We start from the raw sequence: 24,363 nt of genomic DNA, 5'->3' as shown, positions 1-24,363 counted from the left end.
TCATTTTTAGGTGGTCATGCTTTATTGGCAATTTTATTACATTAAAGAACTATGTCACTTATTGGTGAAGTGATGTTTGCAGATGAAAGTGTCCAGTCAGTGATCATAAAGGTAAATGAGTCTGCTAATCACTGTTGCAGTCTCTCACTCCCTAAGGCCCTCACGTTCGGCTGGTGCTTAGACACACCGAACAAAGGCTCATGCCCCATTTTAGCTCAGGACTACTGGGACTGCAGGAATTGCACCACAGGGTTGTAGCACCCTCGAGCGGACAGGGGCCCCCCACATCGGCGCTGCCAGGAGGCTTAGGGTTAGCATCAGCCAAGCTGTGGCTCTTGCATTGTCAGTGCCCTGCAGTCTTCTTGGTCGTGCTCAGAGTGACTGGGGGGGGCTCGATGTTCAGCTCCTCTCTCAGCGACTCCACACTCTGCTCCCAGCGGTGCTCATAGTAGATGCTCAGCACGCAGCGGGCACGCTGGCCATTGCGTATGGCCCAGGGGCCCAGGGAGGTCAGCAGCAGCTGGAGACGGCTGCAAGGCACACGCGAGTGGAGCAATCGGGAAGAGTGTTTTAAAGGATCTGTGATGTCCAGCTGTTTCTACGGCCCAGGGTTAGCCAGCCGCTTTATGTACGGCCGACACGGAGATAAAGCACAGCTCAATATCCATGAATTTAATGCCTTCACTGTTGAACTGTGAAATTTAAGGCGTGTACCTGGCAGACAGACGAAGAGGTCCTAGAGCGGCTCCCAGAATGCACATGGGCAGGCCAGTCTGGGCAGCTTCAAAACACTTCACTGCCACCTCGCCTAAAAGGGAGCGAATTACTCAGTTTGAGCCAGATTACACAGCTCACTGCCTGCAGACACATTTGTCACACTGTAACAGTGCAGAGCGGGGGATGTCATGCTGTCACACTGCACACAGGAGGGTGTAATCCTGTCACAGGAGGAAGTCACACTGCAGGAAGCATTGTGTCACGTTGCATGAGACCTACCCAGCATGTTGGTCGGCATGCCCAGCAGCGTGTGTAGAAGGTCGTGCACCTCCCTGTAACGCAGCATCACGAAGGCCAGCTCCTCATCATCAACGAACTTGACCTGGGCCCGTGAGTCTGGGGTGACACGCTGACACGCACAGCAGAAGAGCAAAGGCAAAGGTTACGCAGACGAATTCAAGGACAGAACCCAGCAGGACCCCTATCACTGGGCACAGCCCTCATCCGCTCACACTCACGTTGTCAGCCAGGAAGCGAAGGTACTCCCTTCCCAGAGAGCCATCTGGCAGGGCTGCCAGCTTGTGCAAATCCAGAGTGGAGTGGCGAATCTGGGGGCGCTCCCTTTGAAACAGAGGGTGTCAGGTTTTTATGGCTTTGTTTTTCTCCGTGGTGTCAGAATGAGCCGATATGAGGGCCTCTCTGCTCCTCTTCACACTGCAAAGCTGACGGTAGCAGGTTGCTTACTGGAGGACAGTGCAGCCCTCTGGATCAGCTCTCATACGCTCTCGCAACCTCAGCAGGGCCAGGTGGCCAGTGGTCTCCCCCAGTACTGCCACCATATCTGGAAGGAGAGTAGAGGGGCAAGGAGAAATGGAGGAGATATCTACAGCACACCGTGCTTGAAAGACTGATGGACATCAACTAGAATGTGTTACTTTATTCTTGTTGTTTATTTGAAACATTACTCTATGCAGAATTAAAAGCTAGTTTGCATTTGGAGAACTCTGTAAGACACCTTATTATTTCTAAAGTTCTTTGGAACTATAATTGCTGTCAGTGTTTTATTAAAAATGAAGTGAACCAGGAACCAAACATTTTGACTATCAGTAAAAGAAGTAATGAATTGAAAAAAATCTATCAATACTGACCTCTACATGACATGCATTATACGTCAAAAGTACTATTTTAATTATCACAGCTGAGCCAAAATCCCTTCGAGAGTCTTTCAATACCATCCTCACTCTGTTAGCAGACATGGATATTTAGGATGTAGTTTGGATGGTCACTACACAGAAGCTCACCATCATTAGACTGTAAATGTCTGTGTCTTCTCACAGGGGTAAGATTTCCTCGATTTTGCCCAACTTCCTTTATATGACCAAAAAATAAGTGTGATTCTTTTTCCTGTCACAGTTGCTTAACAGAGGGGGTGGGAATCTGATGCACTTTCAGCGCACGTCCTAGGACTCACCATGTCTGTATGGGTTCTGAAGAGCAGCCAGTCCTGAGCCCACCGCCAGCAGGGCTTTCTGGATGGGGTTAGTGTGGATGTGGCCCTTGTACAGAGGGCCATAACGGCTGTCTGCAGTCCAGCCAAGGTGTTCCTGGCGCCCACCCTGTGCTGTCAGAGGCACAGAAGAAAAGCATGAGTGATTTGGGTCACAGAGACAGAAAGACGGCACATAAGACTGAAAGGATTCATGCATTCAAATTTATTGTCATTTTGTACAATAAGATACTGACATGTGCTTCCTTCAGACTGTGTAATTCAACACAGGGTAACAAGACAGAACACAAGCATCTATGCAGAATAAATATAAATAGCAATATGCAGATATGAATATCAATAGGTAGATATAGATTAATCTGGACGAAAAAGTGGTAAATTTATGTACAATATATAGTAAAGGAGCAGTGGCAGCCAATAGTTCGACTCTGAGTCAGTTCACCCTCCAAAGAGGTAACACAACAAATTATGACCCAAAACCAAAATACGATGGTCTCTACTCTTAGAATTTGGCACAAAGTTATACTTCGTGGGAATAAAAACCTCACAGACCATCAGGGAATAATACAAAAAATACAATAATGAGACCATCGACGCAAAGCAACCTGAGAAATGCAGTCAACTTTTTGAAATGTTTAATTTAATGAAGAAGACCGAGCCGGATACAGGTACAATTTAGGTTTGCTCACATAGAGCATACAGCAACGCAGAAGCATACCTGTGCACATAGCGCACATCGAAACCCGAATTACACTTCGCACTGGGCATTTCAAACAAAACGGGAGCAATGTCACAGACATAGTCTAGAGCGACAGAAATAAAAAAAAAGCGATCAATACCAGTGAAGGACACAAAATATACAGGCATATGATCTATAAGCGGTGTGACTTTTCTTGATGTCACATCCGGCTCTGTTACGGAAAGCCAGAGAGCTCAAACGCGTTTCTTCAGTAAGGATTTCCACCCATTCACCTAGGCTGTGTCCGAACCGCATCCTTTTTTTAAAATGTATTCTTTATTATTTAAACTGCTGCAATACAGAACAATGGTAGAATAAAATATACAATAATAAATACTGTGCACTAATATGGTAACAAACATGCTAGGGGAGCTATATACAAATCTATACAAATACTTTGAATAAATCACATATTCTTACAGTTTTTTTCAGCTTTTTATTTAAAGACGGTCTAATTGAATTTATATAATGCTTCAGTTCGAACTGAAAAGAAGTAAAAGAGGGTTTCTTATGAAGACTTTTACTTTTATGAATGTAAAACTCGGCTAATAGGAGAATAAGATTTATCAAGTATTCATGTTAACTGAGACAATTCTTAATAATCCCAAATAATACGTCTCGCAAAAGAGCAAAATCAATCATAATAGACACAGAAATAAAATTGCAAACAGTTTTCCAAGCAGAAATTACATATGGACATTTCCAAAATAAATTAACAGTCTCTCGACAATCGTTGCAAAGTGTACAATGTATATCAATTAGTGCTGTCAAGTGATTAAAATTTTTGATCTAATTTATTACATGGTGTGGCGATTAATTAATCTAATTAATCACATTTAATCGCACATACATACAGACATTACAAGAGGCTGTTTTTACCATTTATTATTGAATACAAGCCTTTAACTTAAGCTACAATGGTCATGACATTTTTATCACTGACTGAACACAAACCTATGAATTAGGTTACAGTATATGACAGTTGTAACTTATTGAACACAAACCAATGGCATTGGTTACAATGTCACAATTGGTTACAAATAACAGTTTTAATTATTACTTCCTTTAATTATTTCTTCCTCTGAATTAGAGTCTGAACCCAGCAGTAGGATTCTCTTCTTCTTAGCCGGCTCATGTTTCTCACAAGGCTGTGGAGTATTTGCGCTGAGTCCTCCTTCCTCTAGTATTTTCTCAAGGCTAGACCCCATCTGTTCTCTCTCTCCTCTTGATAGGCACTTCAAGTCCTTAAAACGTGGGTCAAGCGCTGAAGCTAGTTTTAGCCATTCTCCATTCATGCCAGCTTGGCGTTCGGCAAGATCCTTGCTGAAGGCAGTCTTGAACATAACCACATAGGCTGGATCCTCATCAGAGACTTTCACTACATGGTTAAGGTGGCAGAATGCAGGAAGCACTACAGAACAGGAGACATAAGCCTCACCCCCAAGTAGTTCAGTGACATACCTGAAGTAGAAGATAACACAAACCATAAATAATGTTCAGTGCATTTATCCATCCATCCATTTTCCAAACCGCTCATCCTACTGGGTCGCGGGGGGTCCGGAGCCTATCCCGGAGGCAATGGGCACGAGGCAGGGAACAACCCAGGACGGGGGGCCAGCCCATCGCAGGGCACACTCACACACCATTCACTCACACATGCACACCTATGGGCAATTTAGTAACTCCAATTAGCCTCAGCATGTTTTTGGACTGTGGGGGGAAACTGGAGTACCCGGAGAAAACCCCACGCCGACATGGGGAGAACATGCAAACTCCGGACACATGTGACCCAGGCGGAGACTCGAACCTGGGTCCCAGAGGTGTGAGGCAACAGTGCTAACCACTGCACCACCATGCCGCCCCCTCAGTGCATTTAGTTTAGGCAAAATAAGTTAATTTATTTAGCATCAATTACAAAGGATGATTTACTGGAAAATACTTTTTTTTTTCATTTGTTCATTTTATGACGTCTTAAAAATCTTTAAAAATATTTTTAGGGTTGTAATTCTCAGTAAGAGCATTTAGGCATGATATTCCATTTCACAGTCTATGGCAACATGCATAAAACAACAATAATATAACATGGTACTAATGTAATTAACTTACTTGCATGGTTCAAGAAGGTTCTGCAGCTTTTCCCTCTCAGATGCAGTCAGCATGACTAACTTGTGTTTCTGTTGGGCCAGAGTAGTCTTAACAGCCTCTTCATTCCGTAAGAGACGGGTGATCATATCGAGTTCCACCTCGTTGACACGTCTTGTATCAGTTGCTCTCTCTGTTGTCGATGAAGTTCTTCTGTATTAGCCGGGCTGTGCTTAAAATGTGCAACAATTTTGCGACACTTTGTCATTGTATCCGCGAATCCACTATCAGAGAGGCAAACAGTAATGGTCCGCTGTAATATATGGGCAGCGCTGTCAGTTCCAACTGTGGTCACCTTTTCCAGAATTCCCCAGTCGTAGGGCACTGTTACAAACTGTTCGGCACATGCATCAGAATAGTGCCGTGTGACTGACTTCAGCACAGTTAACGCGAAGGACATAAGTTTCCAGTCACAATCGATGATGTGCGCAGTAACAACTAGTTGTGATTGCTGATCTACGTCCAGTGATCTCCGGTTAGGGCCACATGGTTAGCATGAGCTAAGTTGTCCCGTTTTGATATTTTTCCTGTGTCATACAGCTCATTTATTCTCGAAAGTACTGTACCTCTTGACGGTAGTGCGTAGGTTGTGTCGGAGGAAGCGATTGCATCCATAAGCCCCTTGTCTTCCACAGCATTAACAGGTCTACAGTCCATTGCAATCCATTTAGGTATCGCATTTGTTAATGATTGCGATGTAGACTTAATTTGCGGTGACTAGTCTCAGTCAGCGTGGTTTGGCGGAGCTTGCTTACTGTCGCAGCCGGAGGTGAGGTGACTACCGAGCTCGCTAAAACGTGCTTTGAGTTCAGGTGGTATTTCAAACTAGAACTGCTTCGATGATAGGCAAATTCCTTGTAACAAACAACGCAAATGACTTTGGTTTTATCAATGGCTCAGGTAAGTTATATGTCCTCATCAGTCACAATGTTTTTACATTGTCTGTATTATTTTTTGTTGAATTGTACGATGTAGGGTACTACAAATGACATGCACTTGTATATATATACACATTTGGTTTTGTGATCACGATATTAGTGTGCAAGTCTATTACCTGCAGTACGATCCTGATTTAATTGACGTTCCTGTTTGAGTTGGCTGGATAAGACAATTGTGCCCTACATTGACGCTGTGTGTGGTGGCAAGGAGGAGAAAACAAAGAAAACCATCGTTTTTATTTTTAATTGATCCTCTGTGTGATATTTTCTTTGCTATGGAAAACAGAGCTGAAAGCGCAACAGGCTCCACTAGCATCTCTTTTGTACTTAAAATTGCCCTTTATCCAAAGCACTTCGTCCTTTTCGTTTTGCATCTTGTTAGTTTTGTTACTAGCTTGCTGCAGTTTTACAAAGTGTAACGTCACATGTCTACAGGGGGGCGGGGCGCGTTAATTGCGTTAAAATATTAACGCGTTTTTTTTTCTGTGATTAATTAATCTAATTAAACGCGTTAAATTCCCAGCCCTAGTATCAATTTTTTTTATTAGATAATGGATATGCTAATACAAACCCATAGGTAATAATAGTGTAATTGTTCATATAGTTTTATATTGGGCTGTCCAGGGGCTTGAACTTAGTGTAACGAACCCAAACTAGCGTCAGAGGTTGTAAACGGAGAACAGAGCACCACCAGACTGCAGCTACAATTACAAAGATAATTTTATTCAGTACAATCCATGCAGCGACCCATCGGGTCGGATCTGGATTCACAAAGAGTTCGGTCCCGCTATCTCCCCGTAGCACACCACCCCTTTTCAAGTGTGTGTTAACCCACGCTACCACCCAGTAAATCCCGCACCACACAACATCCCCAGTAGGGCACGGCACACCAATAGTACTGCAATACACAGTAATCCCCACACTTCGGGCACAGGCAAGCGTTACGGGACCCGAACCTCCTCTATAGTCCTGTCCCGACCTTAAGCGGTTACGCTGCGCATTTAAAACACACACACACACGCACAATAAAGACATAATTAAAATATGACACCCCCTCCCCCCCGGGGAAGGGACAATCACACCGGTCCGTCACCTAGAACGTCCCACGGAAAGGGAATTCCGTCCCTATGAGGGTGCCGCTACTCCCGTCTACCGACCACCCCGCCTAAGTAGTGGTCATAGTCTCCTACCCCCACCGTCCTCCCTCTCTTAACCCCAGAAGCCTCACAACCCAGGTGTAGCCACTTAATTAACTATTACCTTCCACGCCCATCCCTCACCCTCCACACGCACACACATCATCATTACATTAGTAACAAATTCTGTCCCACTCTGTCCTGACTACTCTGTTCCCCGTCTTTCACTTTCTCCAAGTCAGACATATAATAAAGTGCAGCAGACAAAACAATGAACCTCCGAATTTGAAATTCTCACAAATTTTGAGCTTCAATGGTTATGATTAAAAGCCGAAATATTATCATATGGCAACTAATTTTATGCATTACAGACCGAACCCTTTGTCCTTCAGTGTAGAAAAACATTAGCCTAGGTATAGCTTAGTACTGAAACACCTTTTTAACACGTACCTTTGTACCGTATTAATGCGGTATTAAAATGCATGTCTACGTGGGTCTCCTAAACGTATATTTTTATGCGGCACTTTTTAAAAATCATGTCTAGAGGGTTAAAAATACCGTGTGGAAACTTATATTGGAGGAAAATGCCGTATCTTGGCGTATTCTGTCTCAGGGTTTACACCCCGACGGCGTTCCATAGAGGTAAGACATTTGACAAGAAAGACTCCCTTTCCTGCGTTTCTTCCGATAATCTACACATCCAACTACTAACTGCGCTTACATCCCATATAGCTTCCCGGAACTTGTCATACTTTCTATATCTGCTAATCCGAATAATGGGTCGCAAAGGATTTTACAAATATTACAAATCTTTTACCAAAAGGTATTTCCTTTCAAGAAATAAAAAGCTAGTTCGGAAATTAGGAAATACCTTAATTTGAGAACTTCATAGTGAAATATAGTTTGAGTTATTTTAGTAATCACATTTGCATTAGGCCTATGTGAAATAATATCTTATAATGACTGTATAATGAAAATCACAACGTTATTATGAAATTCAATTTAAACGCCTAAATAGAAGACAAACGTTATTATGAAACATAATACCTTTTATAGAATTATTTAACAAGAAAATCACACATTAAGTTAATTATTTAAATATTTATTTCTTAATTTATTTATTTATAGATGCATTTAATTACATTTTTAGTATTATGGCGTTATTTAGACAGCGGTAAAACAGCTAACGAGAATCTTTACGGAGACAAAAGTGGACACAGGCTACTCCGAAAACCTTTTTTTCGGTTCGGCACCTTATAAAAATTTATAATACGAAACATATCCAAATAAATCTAAAAAACGGAATACACAGGAACCTCTACTCTCACTTTCGACTACGTAGCCTAAAATTTCCGTTTTTTTTTAACTGCTGGCAACGCGAGCAGGTTCTCATAAAGCACCAAGTCCTGTTCCATGTTAATGGAAACCCATTGAACCACCGTCGACACCCTGCTCGTTAGTTGTGTGTAGTGGGATGTAGTGATACACTAATTGCATGCAATTTTAATTGGTTCCTATAATGCACACCTAAAACGATAGGCATGCTCGGTTGGTACTGAAACTGGAGAATCCCCGGAAACCCCCCACAAAGCGGACGTGTGCACACAGCGGAGTGCAATCGGACCTCAATCGGCACGTGTGAGGTCACCATATCCGTCCTTATTCTTATATTCTGTTTTGTTTCTTAAGTGTTTTTTTTAAAGTAGGCTACAAGGCAATCGGTTCCCTTGGCGGAATGCCACTCCATCACAGATATTATATTGCTGCAGTACGTAATGGAAAGGTCACATTTTACTTTGTAAATTGCGATGCGGGATTTTTCCGATCATTGTTTCCTTATTGTAAAGTTACGCTGCGGCCATTGCATTTTAAGCCCGGGAGTATACATAGTCTCCTGATGATCGACGTCAGCAGCATCGCCCACGCAATCCAACGGAACCCGGCTGAGCACGCTTTTAGTATACGGGCTTTGGGATAGAAGGGGACTTGGCTGCATCTGGTGAGTAATGGTTATATAAAAGAGACTTGCCGATTTTAAGTTTGGGTATGACTGGGTGTGACGATCACAACAGGTAAAGCCTTCAAAAAGCTGGTGTCGCGGGTTTTTGTTAAAATGCATTGTGCTTGGAATGGTAAAAGTAAAACATGGCACAATTTCAACCTACGACAAATTTTTGGGAGCACCGCAAGCAGAATATTTCAATGATGAACTTATACTCCTGTATTAACCACCTTGAATTTGTCTGTTTTCACAATTACAAAAATAGTCTCTTGATCCTTTTATAGAGACTTTTCCTTTTAATCCACCCGCCATCATACTTTTTTTTTCGTTTTGCACAACCTGTAGGATAAGTGATATGTTTCCTGCTGCTTGGACCATGTTAAATAATGTTAGATTAGTTAGATCACGATACCAGTTCATGTCAACTACAGCTCAACAGTTAAAACGACTATTTTTATTATTTGTTTTCCGTGTTCTTTTAACCGACCATTCAGGCTTCAAGATTACTTGAATTGGCTTTTATCAGTATAAAATGGTGGTATTCACGTGCTTTTCCCAAATGAAAGCAGAAACTCCGACTTTAAGTCATCGCCGCTTTTATGAACCTCAACTAACTAGTGCCGAGCATAAAGATTCATGCCTGGTCCATAAAATGTCATTGTGAATGCGGCACTTCAAAGATTGAACCGTAACAATTTATCCATTTTCATCTGAAGTTTCCTTCTGTGACTTTAATGAATATATTAGGCTAATTTTTTTTAGTTATTCGTAACATGGGATCTGGACAATCTTTAACTATACAGACATGCATTTTAAAGAAATTCATTTTGTATTTCCGTCTTAACATTATTAGCTGTATTTTGTTTTAGACTTATTTGATTACTTATCACTGGTGATTTTATTTTGCTTTTTTATGGTTGTCTTATGTAAAGCACTTTGGTTACAGCACTTCTGCTGTTTTAAACGTGCTATATAAATAAATTGAAATTGACGGTTTTACGCTCCCAGTTTTTGAGTTATTCGTAGCATGGGATGGGAACAAGCTTGAACTATACAGTCATGCATTTTAAAGAAACTGAATGGCTCAGGGCAGGAATATCAGTCCAGCACAGACCCACATTGTGGGCAGCATAGAAATGCCAGTTCAGACAAGTGCATGTCCTTAGATTGCCAGAGCAGACTAGTAGCACAGAGGGAGAACATGCAAACTAGACACAGCGAGCTGAGGTGGGACTCAAGCCTCCAGCCCACTGACACACTGTGCTGCACAGGGATAATTCAACTCTTTCAGATTCAGCTATTAAGACCATCGTGACCTGCTCTTATGACTTCCTGGTAAGACTGTGGGAAAATGTTTTGCAAACTTTGTTTTCAAACTCGCTCTCTATCTTTAGGAATCTAATCTGTTAATACTGACATGGCAGTTCATTTCATATCTGTAAAATGTGGAACTTAGATTTTCGCAAACTCAACATGCTCATTAGATTATTCTCTGATCTTTATGAACAATTTTGCCCTGAAATTCCCATTCTGTGTTTTTGGAATCTAAGAAATATTTTTCTCAGCCTTGACGGTTTGTTACTTTGACTCTACATCGCCACCTTGTGGAGCATAGCCACGTCATTGCAGTCGGGTTGAAGTCTGGACTTGGTCATTGCAGCACCTCGATTCCTTTCTTTTTCAGCCATTCTGCTGTAGATTTGCTGGTTTTCTTGGGATCATTGTCCCAAGTTTCAGCTGTTGGACAGATGGCCTCACATTTGACTCTACAATGCTTTGGTATACAGAGGAGTTCATGGTCTACTCAGTGACGGCAAGGTGCCCAGGTCCTGTGGCTGCAAGACAATCCCAAATCATCACCCTTCCACCATTGTGCTTGACAGTTGGCATCAGGAGTTCCTGCTGATCTGCTGCGTTTGGTTTTCAGCAAATGCGGCCCTGTGCATTATGGCCAAACATCTCGACTCCTCTGGTCTAATCTGTTCAAAGGACATTGTTCCGGAAGTCTTGCAATCAGATGCAACTTTGCAAACCTAAGCCATGCTGTCATGTCTTTTTTAGAAAGAAGGGGGTTTCTCCTGGCAGCCCTTCCAAACAAGCCACACTGGTTCAGTGTTTTTCTAATTGTACCGTCATGAACTTTAACATTTAACATGCTAACTGGGGCCTGTAGTGTCCGAGATGTAGCTCTTGGGGTTTTTTGCAGTTTCTCTGAGCATTGCCCGGTCACACCTTGTGGTGAATTTGGTGGGAAGTCCAACTCTGGGAAGTTTGGCAGCTCCCTTGAATGTTTTCAGCTTATGAATAATCATTCTCACTGTAGATTGATAGACGTCAAATTGGTTGGAAATGGATTTATAACCCTTCCCAGATTTATAATGATTATAATTGGTGATCAGTGTTGACACACCACAGCACAACAACATAAGGTGTCCTTTGCATTTAACCCATATGATATTGTGATGCAACATTGACCAGCTGTTATTTAGCACCCAGGAAGCAGTACCTTGCTGGTTAAGGATTCAACCAGTAATCTATCAATTACGTTAGGCCACCACTGCCCCCAAAAGTTTCAATTATGTATCGTCGTTAGTGCACTTCTTGCACACTTAAGGATGGACCAGTTTGAGCATTATGAAGCCGCTTCTGGATAGGTGCAAGTGGGCAGCGTGCAGGCGGCACTGGTTTGAAGATCACTGGAAGTCTCCAGGTAACATTGATGAGCAGCAACAGTTGCTTCTCTAACATCCTTGCTGATGTCTTTCTTCCTTGGCAGTGTGTTAACACACACCTGTATGCTCCAGACCAGCACACTGCCAAAACCTCGACTTTTATAGAGCGGGTCATACTTGCTAATGATCAGTTAATCAATCAATTAATCAAAGCACCTGGCTGCTACTTGCCATCTTAATTCCTAAGCAAGCAAGGATGTGCTTAATTTTTCACGTACTACTTCTGAATTTTGGCTTTATTTTTGTTAAATAATCACATGGTGTAATATGTTGTTCATCCTGAGGTTGTATTTACCTAATTTTAAGACCTGCTAAGGAACAGATGGTTTTTTTTATTATTTCTTGATGCTTAAAACCGTAGAATTGAAAGTGTGTAGTTTGTTTTCACATTACTGTATTCTGTGTGTTTCTGCAGTGTTGCTGAAATTTGTATTTATTATATTCAGCTTGGACATCAGTTCTTGGTCCTCGTTGATCCGAAATATTAGGTGTTTTTTAATATTTGGGTGCTTATTTGATGAAGGGGAACATGTGACAGGTGAATGTTTTATGAACAAGCAAGATTTAGTTTGACACTGAAAAAGTAAACTTAGACTTAGAAGGTTAAATTTAACTTGTGCGGAATAGGGAAGGTCCCTCTGAGCTTTCCAACGAACTGTACCTAAACCATGAAGATGTAACGGTACCTGTCATGTAGAAAATGTTTTCTATGTCAAAGCACAAGCTTTAGATTCCTGATGCCGTATTATTCGCCGCATGTCAAAGCAGGGCGTTGATGCTGTTGAACACAATTAACTTTAACAAGAGAAACCTGAGTTTAACATCTTCTCTGAACTGTTGCTGCGCCTCATATACATTATGACCATCCACCCCCATGAGAAGTGAATAATGTTGACTGTCTCATAAAAATGGTGCATGTGAAGGTCTGGGATATATCAGGTGGTGAAGCTAAGATTTGGTGCTCGTGGTCGACATGTTGAATGCAGAAGAAACAAAGATCTGACTGACTTTGACAAGAACCGAATCATTATGGCCAGACGGCTGGATCAGAACATTTCCAAAATGGTGTTGAGTACCTGCTGAGAGCGGCCAGAGGAGGGAAAAACCATGAACCACTGACTGGGTGATTCGTTGATGTGGGATGTGAACAAGGGCCTGTGTGGTACAAACCAACAGAGGGGCTATTGTGGCACAAATGGAAGACAATTTTGATGATGGTCACGGGAGTAATTTGTCATGAGACGGTGCATGGAGCCTTGCTGCAAATGCCGGAGTTCCCAGTCCACCATTGAGGGCCTACAATGGGCAAGCGGGTGTCAGAACTTGGAGCAGTGGAAGAAAGTTGCTTGGTCGGTTTAATTCCCTTTTCTGTTGCATCTTGTTGATGGCCAGGTATGTGTCAGGCATCTGTGGGACGGGTTGGACAGACAAGTCCAGTCCACAGTTACAAAGCCCCGTAAGCAGCAGGACACTGCACAGTCTCGCTCAGATATTTACGGCCCATTTCTTTTGCATTCAACACATTGCCTACAAGTGCAAACGTTGGCTTGGAATATAATATATTCCAGATTTGACCCACAGTTTTCACAAGATACTCAACATTATTCACATCACGTGGGCGTGGTCATAATGATTTGGCTTATTGCTGTATATGATACATATATAGTATTGTTCATGCTGATGTTTGGTGTAAACCCAAAATATCGGCAAGCGACACATACAGCTATATGTATTATTTGGGCAACTTTACTTGACGTGGCACAAATAATATATTATGCTATTACTTAAGCACAAACCAAGTTAAATACTGATCTCATGTTAATTTATCGTTAATGAATTGTACTCTTATCTCAAGCAGTTTCTATATTTGTTATGTCTGATTCTGTAAACCTTTGTGAACTACGAAGGAATCATAGAAGGAATAAGTGAGGGGAAAACAAGTGATACTGAGCTAATGTTTGTTCATCATTAATGCATTGCGACACATCTCAAGTGACAACTATATTTGTTCATATTTGGTACTTCAGTAGTAACTCAGTTACTACTGAAGTGTTTGTCACATCAAGTACAGTGTGACCTATATTTGTATGATGGATGGATGGATTGATTTACAGTTATACAATCTACTACTCAAGTTTCAGATATGGCTAATAAAAAATATATATAATTAAATAACCTTATACTCTCGGCAGATTTTACAGCTGGTGTGTACGTCTGTATTCCAGCCACAGCTATTGTGTGCTGATATAACTGGTCAGTTGTTTTTCAGTCGCTTTTGGCTAATTGCTGTCATCTGTAGGTATCACGGACACGCTCCCTGTTCATGGAGGAGTATGGCATGCTCCTCGCTCGCCCGCTCCCCGGATTCCTCCATGCGGGGAATCCCCCAGTCAGTGTTGATGGTCTCCATGGAGACCAAATACCAGTGCCAGCACTGTGACGGGGTGTTGAGGGTGCCCTTCCAGGCGAGATGTGGGCACCGTTTCTGCGGAAACTGCTTCAGAGAGCTCACTGGGTATGTGGTGCCAGTATCACATGGCTTCAAGGCCTTTGATTAAAAATGTTATTTATCAAGTAATTTATAGGTATGAGCTAATAAGTCTGCACCGACTGAAACAGCCTTTAGCTAACAGAATACGCTAAACCTGTACAGAGCGATCATTATTGGATTTCATGACAGAGCTGTGCGATATGGCCAAATATGTTACCGCGATAAATTTCATGTCAGCCGATAGCGATAATTATCACAATAAATCTAAACGTATTATTTCCCGTTTAGAGGCTGTTTTTGCTCATGAGTGAAACCAGATGGTTAATTGTGGTTTTAAATTATTCATTATTGCCATAACATGACAAACAGCATTTCACATTTCAAAATGCCGCCACTCACATTCTTCCTAGCAAGTCTCTGTGGATTATTACTGTGTGGATTGAATCTTACTGAATTGCTCTTATGAAACAGGTTGCGTTAGACTTGCCTGCTCTCTCAATGACAGCCCTGTTGCTCTGACTGTGATGTCTTTGATCTGCTTGTCTGCTCCTATTGCATTCTCTTGTTTGTTCAATAAAGACTGTGTCTGCACTTGTGCTGCATTGCCAGTTCTGACAAATAGAGATTATTTTCACGTTTTATAGAGCATTTGCCATATTGATAAAGAGGAAAATATCACATTCATTATCATTTTATTGCTCTGCCCTATTTCATGGATATTTTGCTGTGTGCTGTAATAAATGACATAATATGTGAGAAACACTATGTAAAAGTGATGGAAGTCTTTATGTTCCTATGAACATTTTGTTTATAGGTAACTTCTCCATTTGTCTTGTTAGCATCTGCTGACAGTGAGTGTGACCCCTGACAATGACAGTGTGCCTGTCTGCTCCCCCAGCTTGGGCCCCCTGCCTTGCAAGGTGTGTCAGCGAGACGGGATCTTTGAAGACCCACTGTCCATCCTAAACACCAGCGACGTGAGTCCATGGGGTCTGACGTCTCGCTCCAGATCATGTAACGTGTTTTGCCTGCATAGTGGTTCTCCGGGCAGCCATGAAACTACACACCACCGTCATTATTTTATCCTTCACTTCTCATGGCAATTAGTGCTCTGTCTTCCTTCCCTTCCTTCCTTCCTTCGCTCAGGGTACGTCAGTGGTGCCTTGCTGGTTGGGGATTCAAACCTGCAATCTTTAAATTAAAAGTGCACTTCCCTAACCATAAAGCCACCACTGCCCTTTTTTCCCTCCTTTTTACAGTCCTGAATGATCTACTCTCTGGTTTACATGGTGTTTGATTTATTCTTTGAAGGCTTTTCCAGACAACGCTGCACGAAGGGAGATTGAAAACCTGCCAGCTCAGTGCCCCAGTAAAGGCTGTCCATGGAGAGGGGTTGTTAAGGACTATGAGGTGTGCTTGCAGTCTGTATGTGGGTGTGGGGATCAGGTTACTTTGTGTACTCTGTGCTTGGCTGGGTGTACATTTACTGTCTGTGCTGTGTATGTGGGAGGGTGCACAGTTACTGCGTGTACTTTGTGCGTGAGTGTTTGCAAGGTTACCATGTTAACCATGGTGTGTGTGTTTTTTTTTAATGAAGAAAATTTGATTTCCATCCACTGTAGCATTAATGTGTTTGAATAGATACACTGGTTTAAGTTTTATTTAGCTTGTTTTCTCATTCCAACCGCCGCCTTTCTGGCTGAGTGACAGTTTGACTGTAGTTCAGCCACTTGAGGGCTAGGGGAATTCCCGACAAATGTAGTGGTTTGGAAAGTACCAGATGTTTGTATTTTAAACAGGATACATCACTGATCAGAGGAAAGTACCGAAAAGTTCTAAGCCTTTGGAATAGCATTTAAATCCAATTCTTCTCATAATATTGTTCTGCTAGTAATTTTAAAGAAGGCACATGGGGTATTAGATTGCTTTTCTGGACATTTTAGGGTAGTAGTATAGTATTTTAACCAAAGAAGTGTATTATTTCTGCATTAAAGGAAAACTTACAAGGACATAGCAGAGATTATGACTGTTTCTGGCTGCTTGGTGTGAAAGTATTCATGTACTAGCTAGTGATGACAGAGGAAGAGAAGGCAATTTCTTTGATGGAGTACCTGTGAGACATGTTCAGTTTCTGTGTGAGGCTTGAGGTTGTGAGCTGGTTTTGACTGCATCATTCCTTATCTGGTGAGACGTTTTGTACTGAACCTGCAGAGTTCTGTCTTGTTACTTGGTATCTACACCATGAATTTGGCTGTTTTAATAAAGTCCTTTAATACAGAGCTGCTGGTTTTTGCCTTATTCTTCGTCCTTTTGATTTTGTAGTTTTGAAAGTGATGAGGGCTCACAGATGCGACGAGGTGAGGTTTGGCAATGATGGACCTGCACTGTGTTTCCTGGGGCTTGCAGGCGCAGCACGAGGGCCGCTGTGAACATGAGCAGGTGCAGTGTGAGGCCTGCCAGGCCTTCGTCCCATGGCTCCACATGGCCAGACATACCAGCCGGGAGTGCGAGGCCAGGACTGTGACCTGCAAGTTCTGCAAGGCCACCTTCAGCTCCAAGGACATCAAGGTGACCCTTCTCCTCCACCTTCTTCACCTCCTCTTTCTTCCTTCTCCTTCTTGTTCTCCCCATTTGGCTCCTCTTCCTACTCGTTCCCCTTCTACCTCCTCCTCCTCCTTCTCTGCCCCTCTAGTCATTTTTACTGATGAACAGGAGGTTTGCAGTGGGCCCTGGGGAATGTTCATGATAGATTTACGATGACGGTGAAAGCGACGGATTCTGAGACCGTCCTACAGGGGTGGGGGATGGGGAGTAGCACCTGCATGTGTCCCATGCACTGCGATACTGGTAAAACACACACACCACCTGTTAACGGACGTCATGGAGTTGCGATGTCTGTCATTTACCGCATTCTTTCACTTCCCAGGGGCACAACAACGTTTGTCAGAAGTTCCCCATTCACTGTGAGTCCTGTGGCAAGAAGAAGATCCCCCGGGAAATGGTCAGTTCTTGCCCCTGCAAATGGGACTAATGGGACCCCGCTGCCCCTGATGACCCCAGCCAAGAACAGCTTAACCTGAATTACTCCAGTTAAGCATCTAGCAGTATAAACAGCCATCGGCAAGGGGCTCCTGAACAGAAGCTCAGCTTAGTGTTGACGTCAATGTTATCAGCTTTATAGTGAACGCACCGCCTGCCCGTGGTGACCTTTTCTGCTTAGGGATACACATGAGGCTGCAGCATGGAAGCAGAGGAGTCTGGGAATTTCTACATTTTGGGTTTTTTTTTCTTAGAATCAACATTGTTTTCTTCCTCTTCCCCCCCCAGTTTGCCGATCATTCGAATTCTTGCGGGAAGCAGCAGGAGGCCTGTCAATTCAGCACCGTGGGCTGTGAAACCTCGGTGAGGATATCCGGCTACAGCAGTCCACACTGGACCAACATTTCTACCTTTTAATCATGAGCAGGTCTTTAGCCTATCAGACGCAGCACTGGGCATGTGGCAGGGGTCCACCCTGGATGGGGTGCTAGTCCTTCACAGGACTCGCACTCACACACATGCAGGGGTGTAATTATGTCTTTGTGGGCACTCTGCATTCATTTAAAAGGAGAAAACTCTAATCCCAACATGACGACCTTAACCCCCACCCAGCCCTAACCTTAACTATAAGTAACCAAACTAAATACGAGACTTTTGGCATTTTTACATTTTCGATTGCATTCACAGATCTTTGTGGGGTCCTGAAAAATGGTCCCCACGATGTCCAAAAAAATGGTTTTTATTACATTGTGGTGGCCATCTTGGTCCCCAAAATATAATATAATAAACATAATCCACACACACGCACAATGGACCATTTTGAGACATCAGTCACTCAAACTGCATGTCTTTAGACTGCAAGTGGAGACCCACGCAACACAGGAAGAACATGCAAACTGCACACACGCAGAGCAGTGCGACCCCCCCCCACCCCCAACCCTGAAGGTGTGAGGTTACAGTGCTGAAACCCAGCCCAGCAGTAGGCATACCAAGGCAGGGGGCACATTTTGGGGACATCCAGCCTTTGTTTTCTATATCAGAAAAGCAGATCACAATTCTGCTACCAGGAGAGTTTTTGAATGCTGTTTCTATACATGCACTTCTATGTATGCACTTCTGCACCACCCCCACTGAGTCGTGTACACTTCCTTTCACCTGGAGGATGTAAATTTGGTGCGGAAACACAGAATCGTCTTTCCACATACTATACAAGAGAACGGTTACAGATGGGTGGAAGTCCCCCTGTTTCCAGACATTCAGCTGTTTTTGTTCTTGAAAAGGGACTTGTGGAATACAAAGTGCTTTACATGTCACATGATCACTTCCACTGTCATGGTAACGTCTAGATCTGCCCATGGTCTGCCCCCCCATCCTGCTCTAGCCTAGGATGTCCTGTCCAGCACTCTGCTTTCAGTGTTTTCTGAGGCTCCGTGGCCCTTGTGACCAGACGGGGCCATAGAGAAGGGATTTCACACTGAGCCTTATGTCTCACTGTGTGTCTTATGTGTGTAGCTGGAGAACGAGAGGCAAGGCGACCACGAGCAGGCCAACGTCTTGGAGCACATGCGCCTCCTCCTGGCCAAGGTGGTCGTACTTCTGAAGCACGATGCCTCAGGCCCAGCAGAGTGTGAAGAAGGAGCGGCACTGGGCCTGTACAGAGCACCTGCGGATGAGGAAGTGGGAGCGAACAACAGCCTGCAGCCCAAGGTTGCTGCTCTGGAGAACATTGTGTGTGTACTCAACAGGGAGGTGGAGAGGTGTGCTTTCACCTTGGAGGCTTTCACCTGTCAACAACGGCTGGACCAGCAGCAGATGGAGACCCTTAAGAACAAGGTAAATTCCTGTACCCTACACTCTCTGTCATGCACAAAGATCTTCTAGAACAGTATTTTCCACTCTGGTCCTCGGGAACCCGCAGACGGTCCACGTTTTTGCTCGCTCGAAAATGTGGACTGTCGGGCAGGGAGCTCATGGGAGTTCGACTTGCTCAAAAATGTTCTGAGGGCAGAAGGAAAAATGACTCGGTGGAATAACCAGTCTGATTGTAAAAGGGGTGGGTCCAAGCAACAAGAGGAAGCAGGACCAACCAATCAGATGTCTTGGTCCCGCCTCCTCTAGTTGCCTGACCTGACGTCCTCTACATTTTGATTGGTTATCTCTCTCGACCAACTATTTTTCCTTCTGTCCTCAGAATATTTTTGTGTAAGTAAAACTCCCATGAACTCAAAAACATAGACTGCCTATGGGACCCTGAGGACTGGAGTGGGGAAACATGAGAAAAAAGCAAGCGACTGATGGCTGATCTACTTCCTGTGGCTCGCCTGCCACCCACTGTGCAGATACAGCAGCTGGAGCGCTCGCTGGCCATGCGGGACTTGCAGCTGGCCGAGGCAGAGCAGGTGCTGCACGAGCTCGCCGTCTGCACCTACGACGGCGTCTTTGTCTGGAAGATCACAAACTTCTCCCGCCGCAGGGAGGAGGCGGTGAGCAGTCTGGCCCCCACCATGTTCTCTCCAGGTCAGAGTCAGCTCAGCTCGGTAGGGGGGACAGGGGTACCAATTGGGATTCTCGTGGCAAGGAGTGAAGTTAGAGGCAGCTGCTACTCAAAGGAGATCTTAAATAGCAGATTTTCACAAACAGGTCCAGTCAAATCCAGAAAAAGCCTTTGTGTATTTGGCTTGTCACTGCAAATCACTAATTAGATTACTAATTAGAGCATTAATTGGGTGAGTCCTCACACCTGGGTTTGAGTAGCTGACCTATAGGTTATCCTAAAAACCTACATACACACTAGTCCTTTGTGGATGAGATTGGGCACCCCTGGTCTAAGGGGTATACAGGAGAAGGACCAATAACATAAACACATAAAATATATGAATACCAAAGAGCTAATTAGGAGCAGAGCCACCCTTTGCCTTCAGAACAGCCTCAGTCCTTCTCAGAATTCTGTCACGAACGTCCTGAATTGTGCATAGCGGGACATTGGGCCTTCATTTCTATGGGGGAAAGTGTAATTTGTCTGTGTTCAGTATATGCGTGTCTTTTCAGAACTATCTTCTTCGTAATATTGAATGTTTTAAACATTCTGTCACTGATGCACCTGCAGCCGTGTCACCAGCTCTCTGATCTCTTGGAGACGCTGACAACCTAATAAGATTCGCTGTTTTTGGGGCTCTGTTTAATCGCTTCAAAGTTAGTTTTTTTTTGCAGTATATCGCGGTGGGAATTCTGGAAAGCGCATGAGATTCTTCTGTCGTCTGCTTTCTGCATTCAGAGCTGAGCGTCTTGTGGAAGCCCAGCCGCTCATCCAATATGGTCTTCTGTCTCTTACAGCATTTTACTCCAGTAAATATGGCTACAAAATGTGTCTGCGGCTGTACCTCAACGGCGACGGGACGGGCCGGGGGACACATCTCTCACTTTTCTTTGTGGTGATGAGGGGGAAATATGACGGCTTACTCAAGTGGCCCTTTAGCCAGAAGGTATATTGAAGCCCTTGTGTCTGACCACTATCTGAACAGCAAGCAGTCAGATGCAAGAACGCTGGGTCTCTCCGCCTCGACCCCTGTCCCTCTTCCTTGTCATTCCTTACTGTCTCTACTGTTTCTTTTTTTTCTTTCTCTAAAGGGAAATGAGGTCATGATTCCCTGCATCACTACCTTAGTGCATCACCTGCTTGCTGTAGAAAGTGCAGTGTTTTACATAGTCCTGAGATCCAGCAATTCTGTCCTCTGGGACTTAATGTCTTTTCTCACATCTCTCATGCTATACATGCCACACTATCAAGTTTTGTTGTTCCATAGAGGACAGTTAGGGCTTTAAGATGACATCACCTCTGTGGACATGTGACCTCGCCAGCTTCCTCTTTCTATGAAATGAATGTTTTACTCAAGTTTAAAAAAAAAAATAAGTTTTTCCCTGAATCTCGGGAGAATATCACAGCCTCTTTCAGGAAATTAGTGTGTCATCCAGTCAGAAATGTTTATGTAAACAAGAACCCACTTGTATTATGCTAGATGTTTAAAATTGTGACTGGTTTAGTATACAAAGTTTAAAGCTCTTAATAATCCAGATGGTGATGGAATTGTAATTGTGACCAATCTTGGAGTGTGTTTCTTAACCGAGTTACTGTCTCACTGGCAAGGTAACGCTGATGCTGTTGGATCAGAACAACCGGGAGCACGTCATTGATGCCTTCAGGCCCGACATCAGCTCCACGTCGTTCCAGAGGCCCATCAGTGAGATGAACATTGCCAGTGGATGTCCACTTTTCTGCCCATTAGCAAAGCTCGGTGGGAAGAGCGTTTATCTCAAGGATGACACTATATTCATCAAGGCCGTTGTGGATCTCACCGGCCTCCAATGAAGCGGAGCATTGATCATGTTTTCTCTGAGTTATTCAGCATTTTATTGCTCTTCAGCAGACGGAAGTTGTTTCATCACATGTGTTTCTGTGGAGACCAATTTTTTTTGTGCGTTTTTACTAATATTTCTGATAATTTGTATTCTGTGTTTGGCCATCCCAAGGTGTACAAAAACAATCTTATCTGCAAAGGGCTGGTGTGTGTGCTGGTTTTTGGGGTAACCTTTCATTTCAGCTGTTCAAACCCAGGTGTGAGGACTCTTCAGCCAATCAGTCCTAACATTAGTAATCTAATTAAGGAGTTGCAGCCTAAACCCACATACACATTGGCCCTTTTTGGATACGATTGGCCACACCTGCCTTAGTGCTTTGTGTCTCAGTGGATTCCTAGGTCAGGCATTCACTGGAAGGATTGCTATTAGTGGAGACTAGAGCCAACTGTTGAATTGAATCTGGTATCTATTTACCCATTAATCTGTGTACTTTTAGCATTATATGTTCTATGTGCATCAGAGGTGTTGCTGGGAGCTAGCAGAAGTGGAGGCTTGTATAGCGCGGGATAGTTGTAGGATGGACTTTTAACACATCAACAGTTGACCCAGTTGAACAGCTGGCCCGTTTCCCCTCCTTCCATCAAGCCTATACATTATTCAACATCAGACAAGGACAATATATAATTCTACAGGTAATTAGTGCTTTGTGGCATAGAGATTCAGTAAATGTTTTCTATATGGAACTTACAGCACTCTCTCTCTGCCTTGAATCAGAATAGTGTATATTTCATTAGTTCCATCCATCCATTTTCTATAACCAATTATCCTGTTCAGGGTTGGGTGGAGGGGGGTCCGGAACTCATCCCAGAGGTTATGGGCACAAGGCGGAGAACAACCCAGAATGGGGCACCAACCTCTCACAGAGCACAATCACACTATTCAACTAACAAACACACACAACATGCAAACTCCACACACATGGAACCCAGGTCCTTTACTGTGGCATTGTATATAGATTGTAAAAATGTGTGTATTATATAGCCTGTTCGCTGTGGAGGTGCTTTGGGCATGTCCAAGTCGGAGGTGCCTATGGGCAGACCCAGGACACACTGGAGAGATATCCCTGAATTGGCCTGGAAATGCCTTGGTATTCCCCTGGTGGAGATGGAGGACGTAGCTGGGGAGAGGGAGGTCTGTCAGCCCTGCTTAGACTGCTGCCCCGACAACCCGACCCCGGATAAGCAGTGGATGGATGTGTAGATGTATAATGTATGTATACATCAATATAATACAGACACACTGATTCTGTAGTGAGTCATGAGTCCAGATTGGCATAATTTCTCAGGGTCTGCTGCATTTGTTTCTACACCTCCCTCAACTTGTTCTTTGTAGAGTAAGCTGTCTGTGAAGGGCAGCCATTTGTTGCGGGGGAGTAAAGACCTTGCAGACATGTTGAGGCTGGAATTGAACCAGTGACCTTTGGATTATAGGCACATAGGCTTAGCCCACTGCACCACACGCTGCCCCTTAACTGTCATGTAAAACCACTCACTTATCTAATACAGCAGTGTTTCCCTATTCGGTCCTCGGGGACCCACAGTCGGTCCATGTTTTTGCTCCCTCTGAGCTCCATGCCAGACATTCTTGGAGCAACAACGTGGACTTTGGGTCCTCTGAGGACCGGATTGGGAAATACTGTTATACAGGGTCACAGTGAGCCTGATGCCTATCACAAGACGTGCAGGGCGCAAGGTAGGGGACAGCCTGGATTGGATGCCAGTCCGTCTCAGGGCACACACACTTCCAAGTGCCAATTCAGTACAGAGCTAGGAGTAGGAATGAAAACCAACAGTCCAAGATCACAGTCACTGACCTCTGAGTCATCAAACTTGATATATAGTCATTAATATGAATTATAGTAATTAATATACAATGATATATATATATATATATATATATATATATATATATATATATATATATCACTGAAATCATATATTCAGATAACTACACACTATAATCAATATGTTTCATAAGGCCACCTGCTTAATTCCTCCCAACACGGCTCACTTGCATTAATATTTTATACTGGATTTTTATTGTATTAAACGCATCTTGCGTTTGCAGTCTAATAAACGATTATAATAAATATCTTGTTGAACGTGTATGATGTTTGAACATAAGTTTAACTAATGGCTAAATTATGCTACATAAGAATGAAATAATATAGTTGGGTGTTTTCTGACAATATTCAATAAATAAACGTCATTTAAATGATTGTTTATGAATGTTATGTTTTAAATAATCATTATCCATCAAATTCAGGGTGCCGGTTCTAAACAAGACCTAATCTCTGATTGGTTACATTACAAACAAAGTCACACCAGATCAATCTGGCCTAGTCGATTAAATTATCAAAACTTCGTTTTGTCTGTTCCGTCCTGGGGCTGTATCATAACTTAGCAATCATAACTTAGCAAAATATTAAATAAGTTCTCCTAACTTTAGCATAACAATTAAGCTGTCCTAGCTTCCCGTGTTCCCCTCATACTGTTCGCTATAAC

At 43.3% G+C, this 24,363-nt stretch overlaps 2 protein-coding genes across 6 annotated transcripts; one reads left to right on the top strand and one right to left on the bottom strand.

The window, feature by feature from the left end:
• On the bottom strand, window positions 1–3,147 carry coq4 (coenzyme Q4 homolog (S. cerevisiae)). 2 transcript variants are annotated; one of them, XM_049000741.1, is made up of 7 exons: window positions 2,943–3,147; window positions 2,189–2,338; window positions 1,462–1,558; window positions 1,236–1,338; window positions 997–1,126; window positions 715–808; window positions 1–530 (listed from the first exon to the last, which is right to left on the bottom strand). In XM_049000741.1, the coding sequence occupies exons 1-7, from the start codon at window positions 3,022–3,024 to the stop codon at window positions 344–346; spliced, it is 843 nt and encodes a 280-aa protein (XP_048856698.1). In that variant the 5' UTR covers window positions 3,025–3,147; the 3' UTR covers window positions 1–343. The 2 variants fall into 2 exon arrangements, with proteins under 2 accessions (XP_048856698.1, XP_048856708.1); XM_049000751.1 differs by having other exon boundaries at window positions 3,064–3,138.
• Window positions 3,148–8,579: 5,432 nt separating this feature from the next.
• Window positions 8,580–23,948, top strand: LOC125723082 (TNF receptor-associated factor 2-like). Of its 4 annotated transcripts, none has more exons than XM_048999532.1 (12): window positions 8,580–8,817; window positions 9,053–9,178; window positions 14,213–14,428; window positions 15,303–15,381; window positions 15,716–15,814; window positions 16,811–16,972; window positions 17,331–17,405; window positions 17,732–17,806; window positions 18,956–19,276; window positions 19,783–19,960; window positions 20,777–20,925; window positions 21,588–23,948. In XM_048999532.1, exons 3-12 carry the CDS (start codon window positions 14,247–14,249, stop codon window positions 21,807–21,809), a joined length of 1,542 nt encoding a protein of 513 aa, XP_048855489.1. In that variant the 5' UTR covers window positions 8,580–8,817; window positions 9,053–9,178; window positions 14,213–14,246; the 3' UTR covers window positions 21,810–23,948. The 4 variants fall into 4 exon arrangements, with proteins under 4 accessions (XP_048855489.1, XP_048855490.1, XP_048855485.1 ...); XM_048999533.1 differs by having other exon boundaries at window positions 8,580–8,822; XM_048999528.1 differs by having other exon boundaries at window positions 8,580–9,178.
• The last annotated feature ends 415 nt before the right edge of the window (window positions 23,949–24,363 follow it).

This window comes from Brienomyrus brachyistius, chromosome 2 (genome assembly GCF_023856365.1).
Source record: "Brienomyrus brachyistius isolate T26 chromosome 2, BBRACH_0.4, whole genome shotgun sequence".
Taxonomy (NCBI): domain Eukaryota; kingdom Metazoa; phylum Chordata; class Actinopteri; order Osteoglossiformes; family Mormyridae; genus Brienomyrus; species Brienomyrus brachyistius.
The sequence above is the reverse complement of the archived record's forward strand: the minus strand, read 5'-3'. Positions and strand labels throughout refer to the sequence as shown.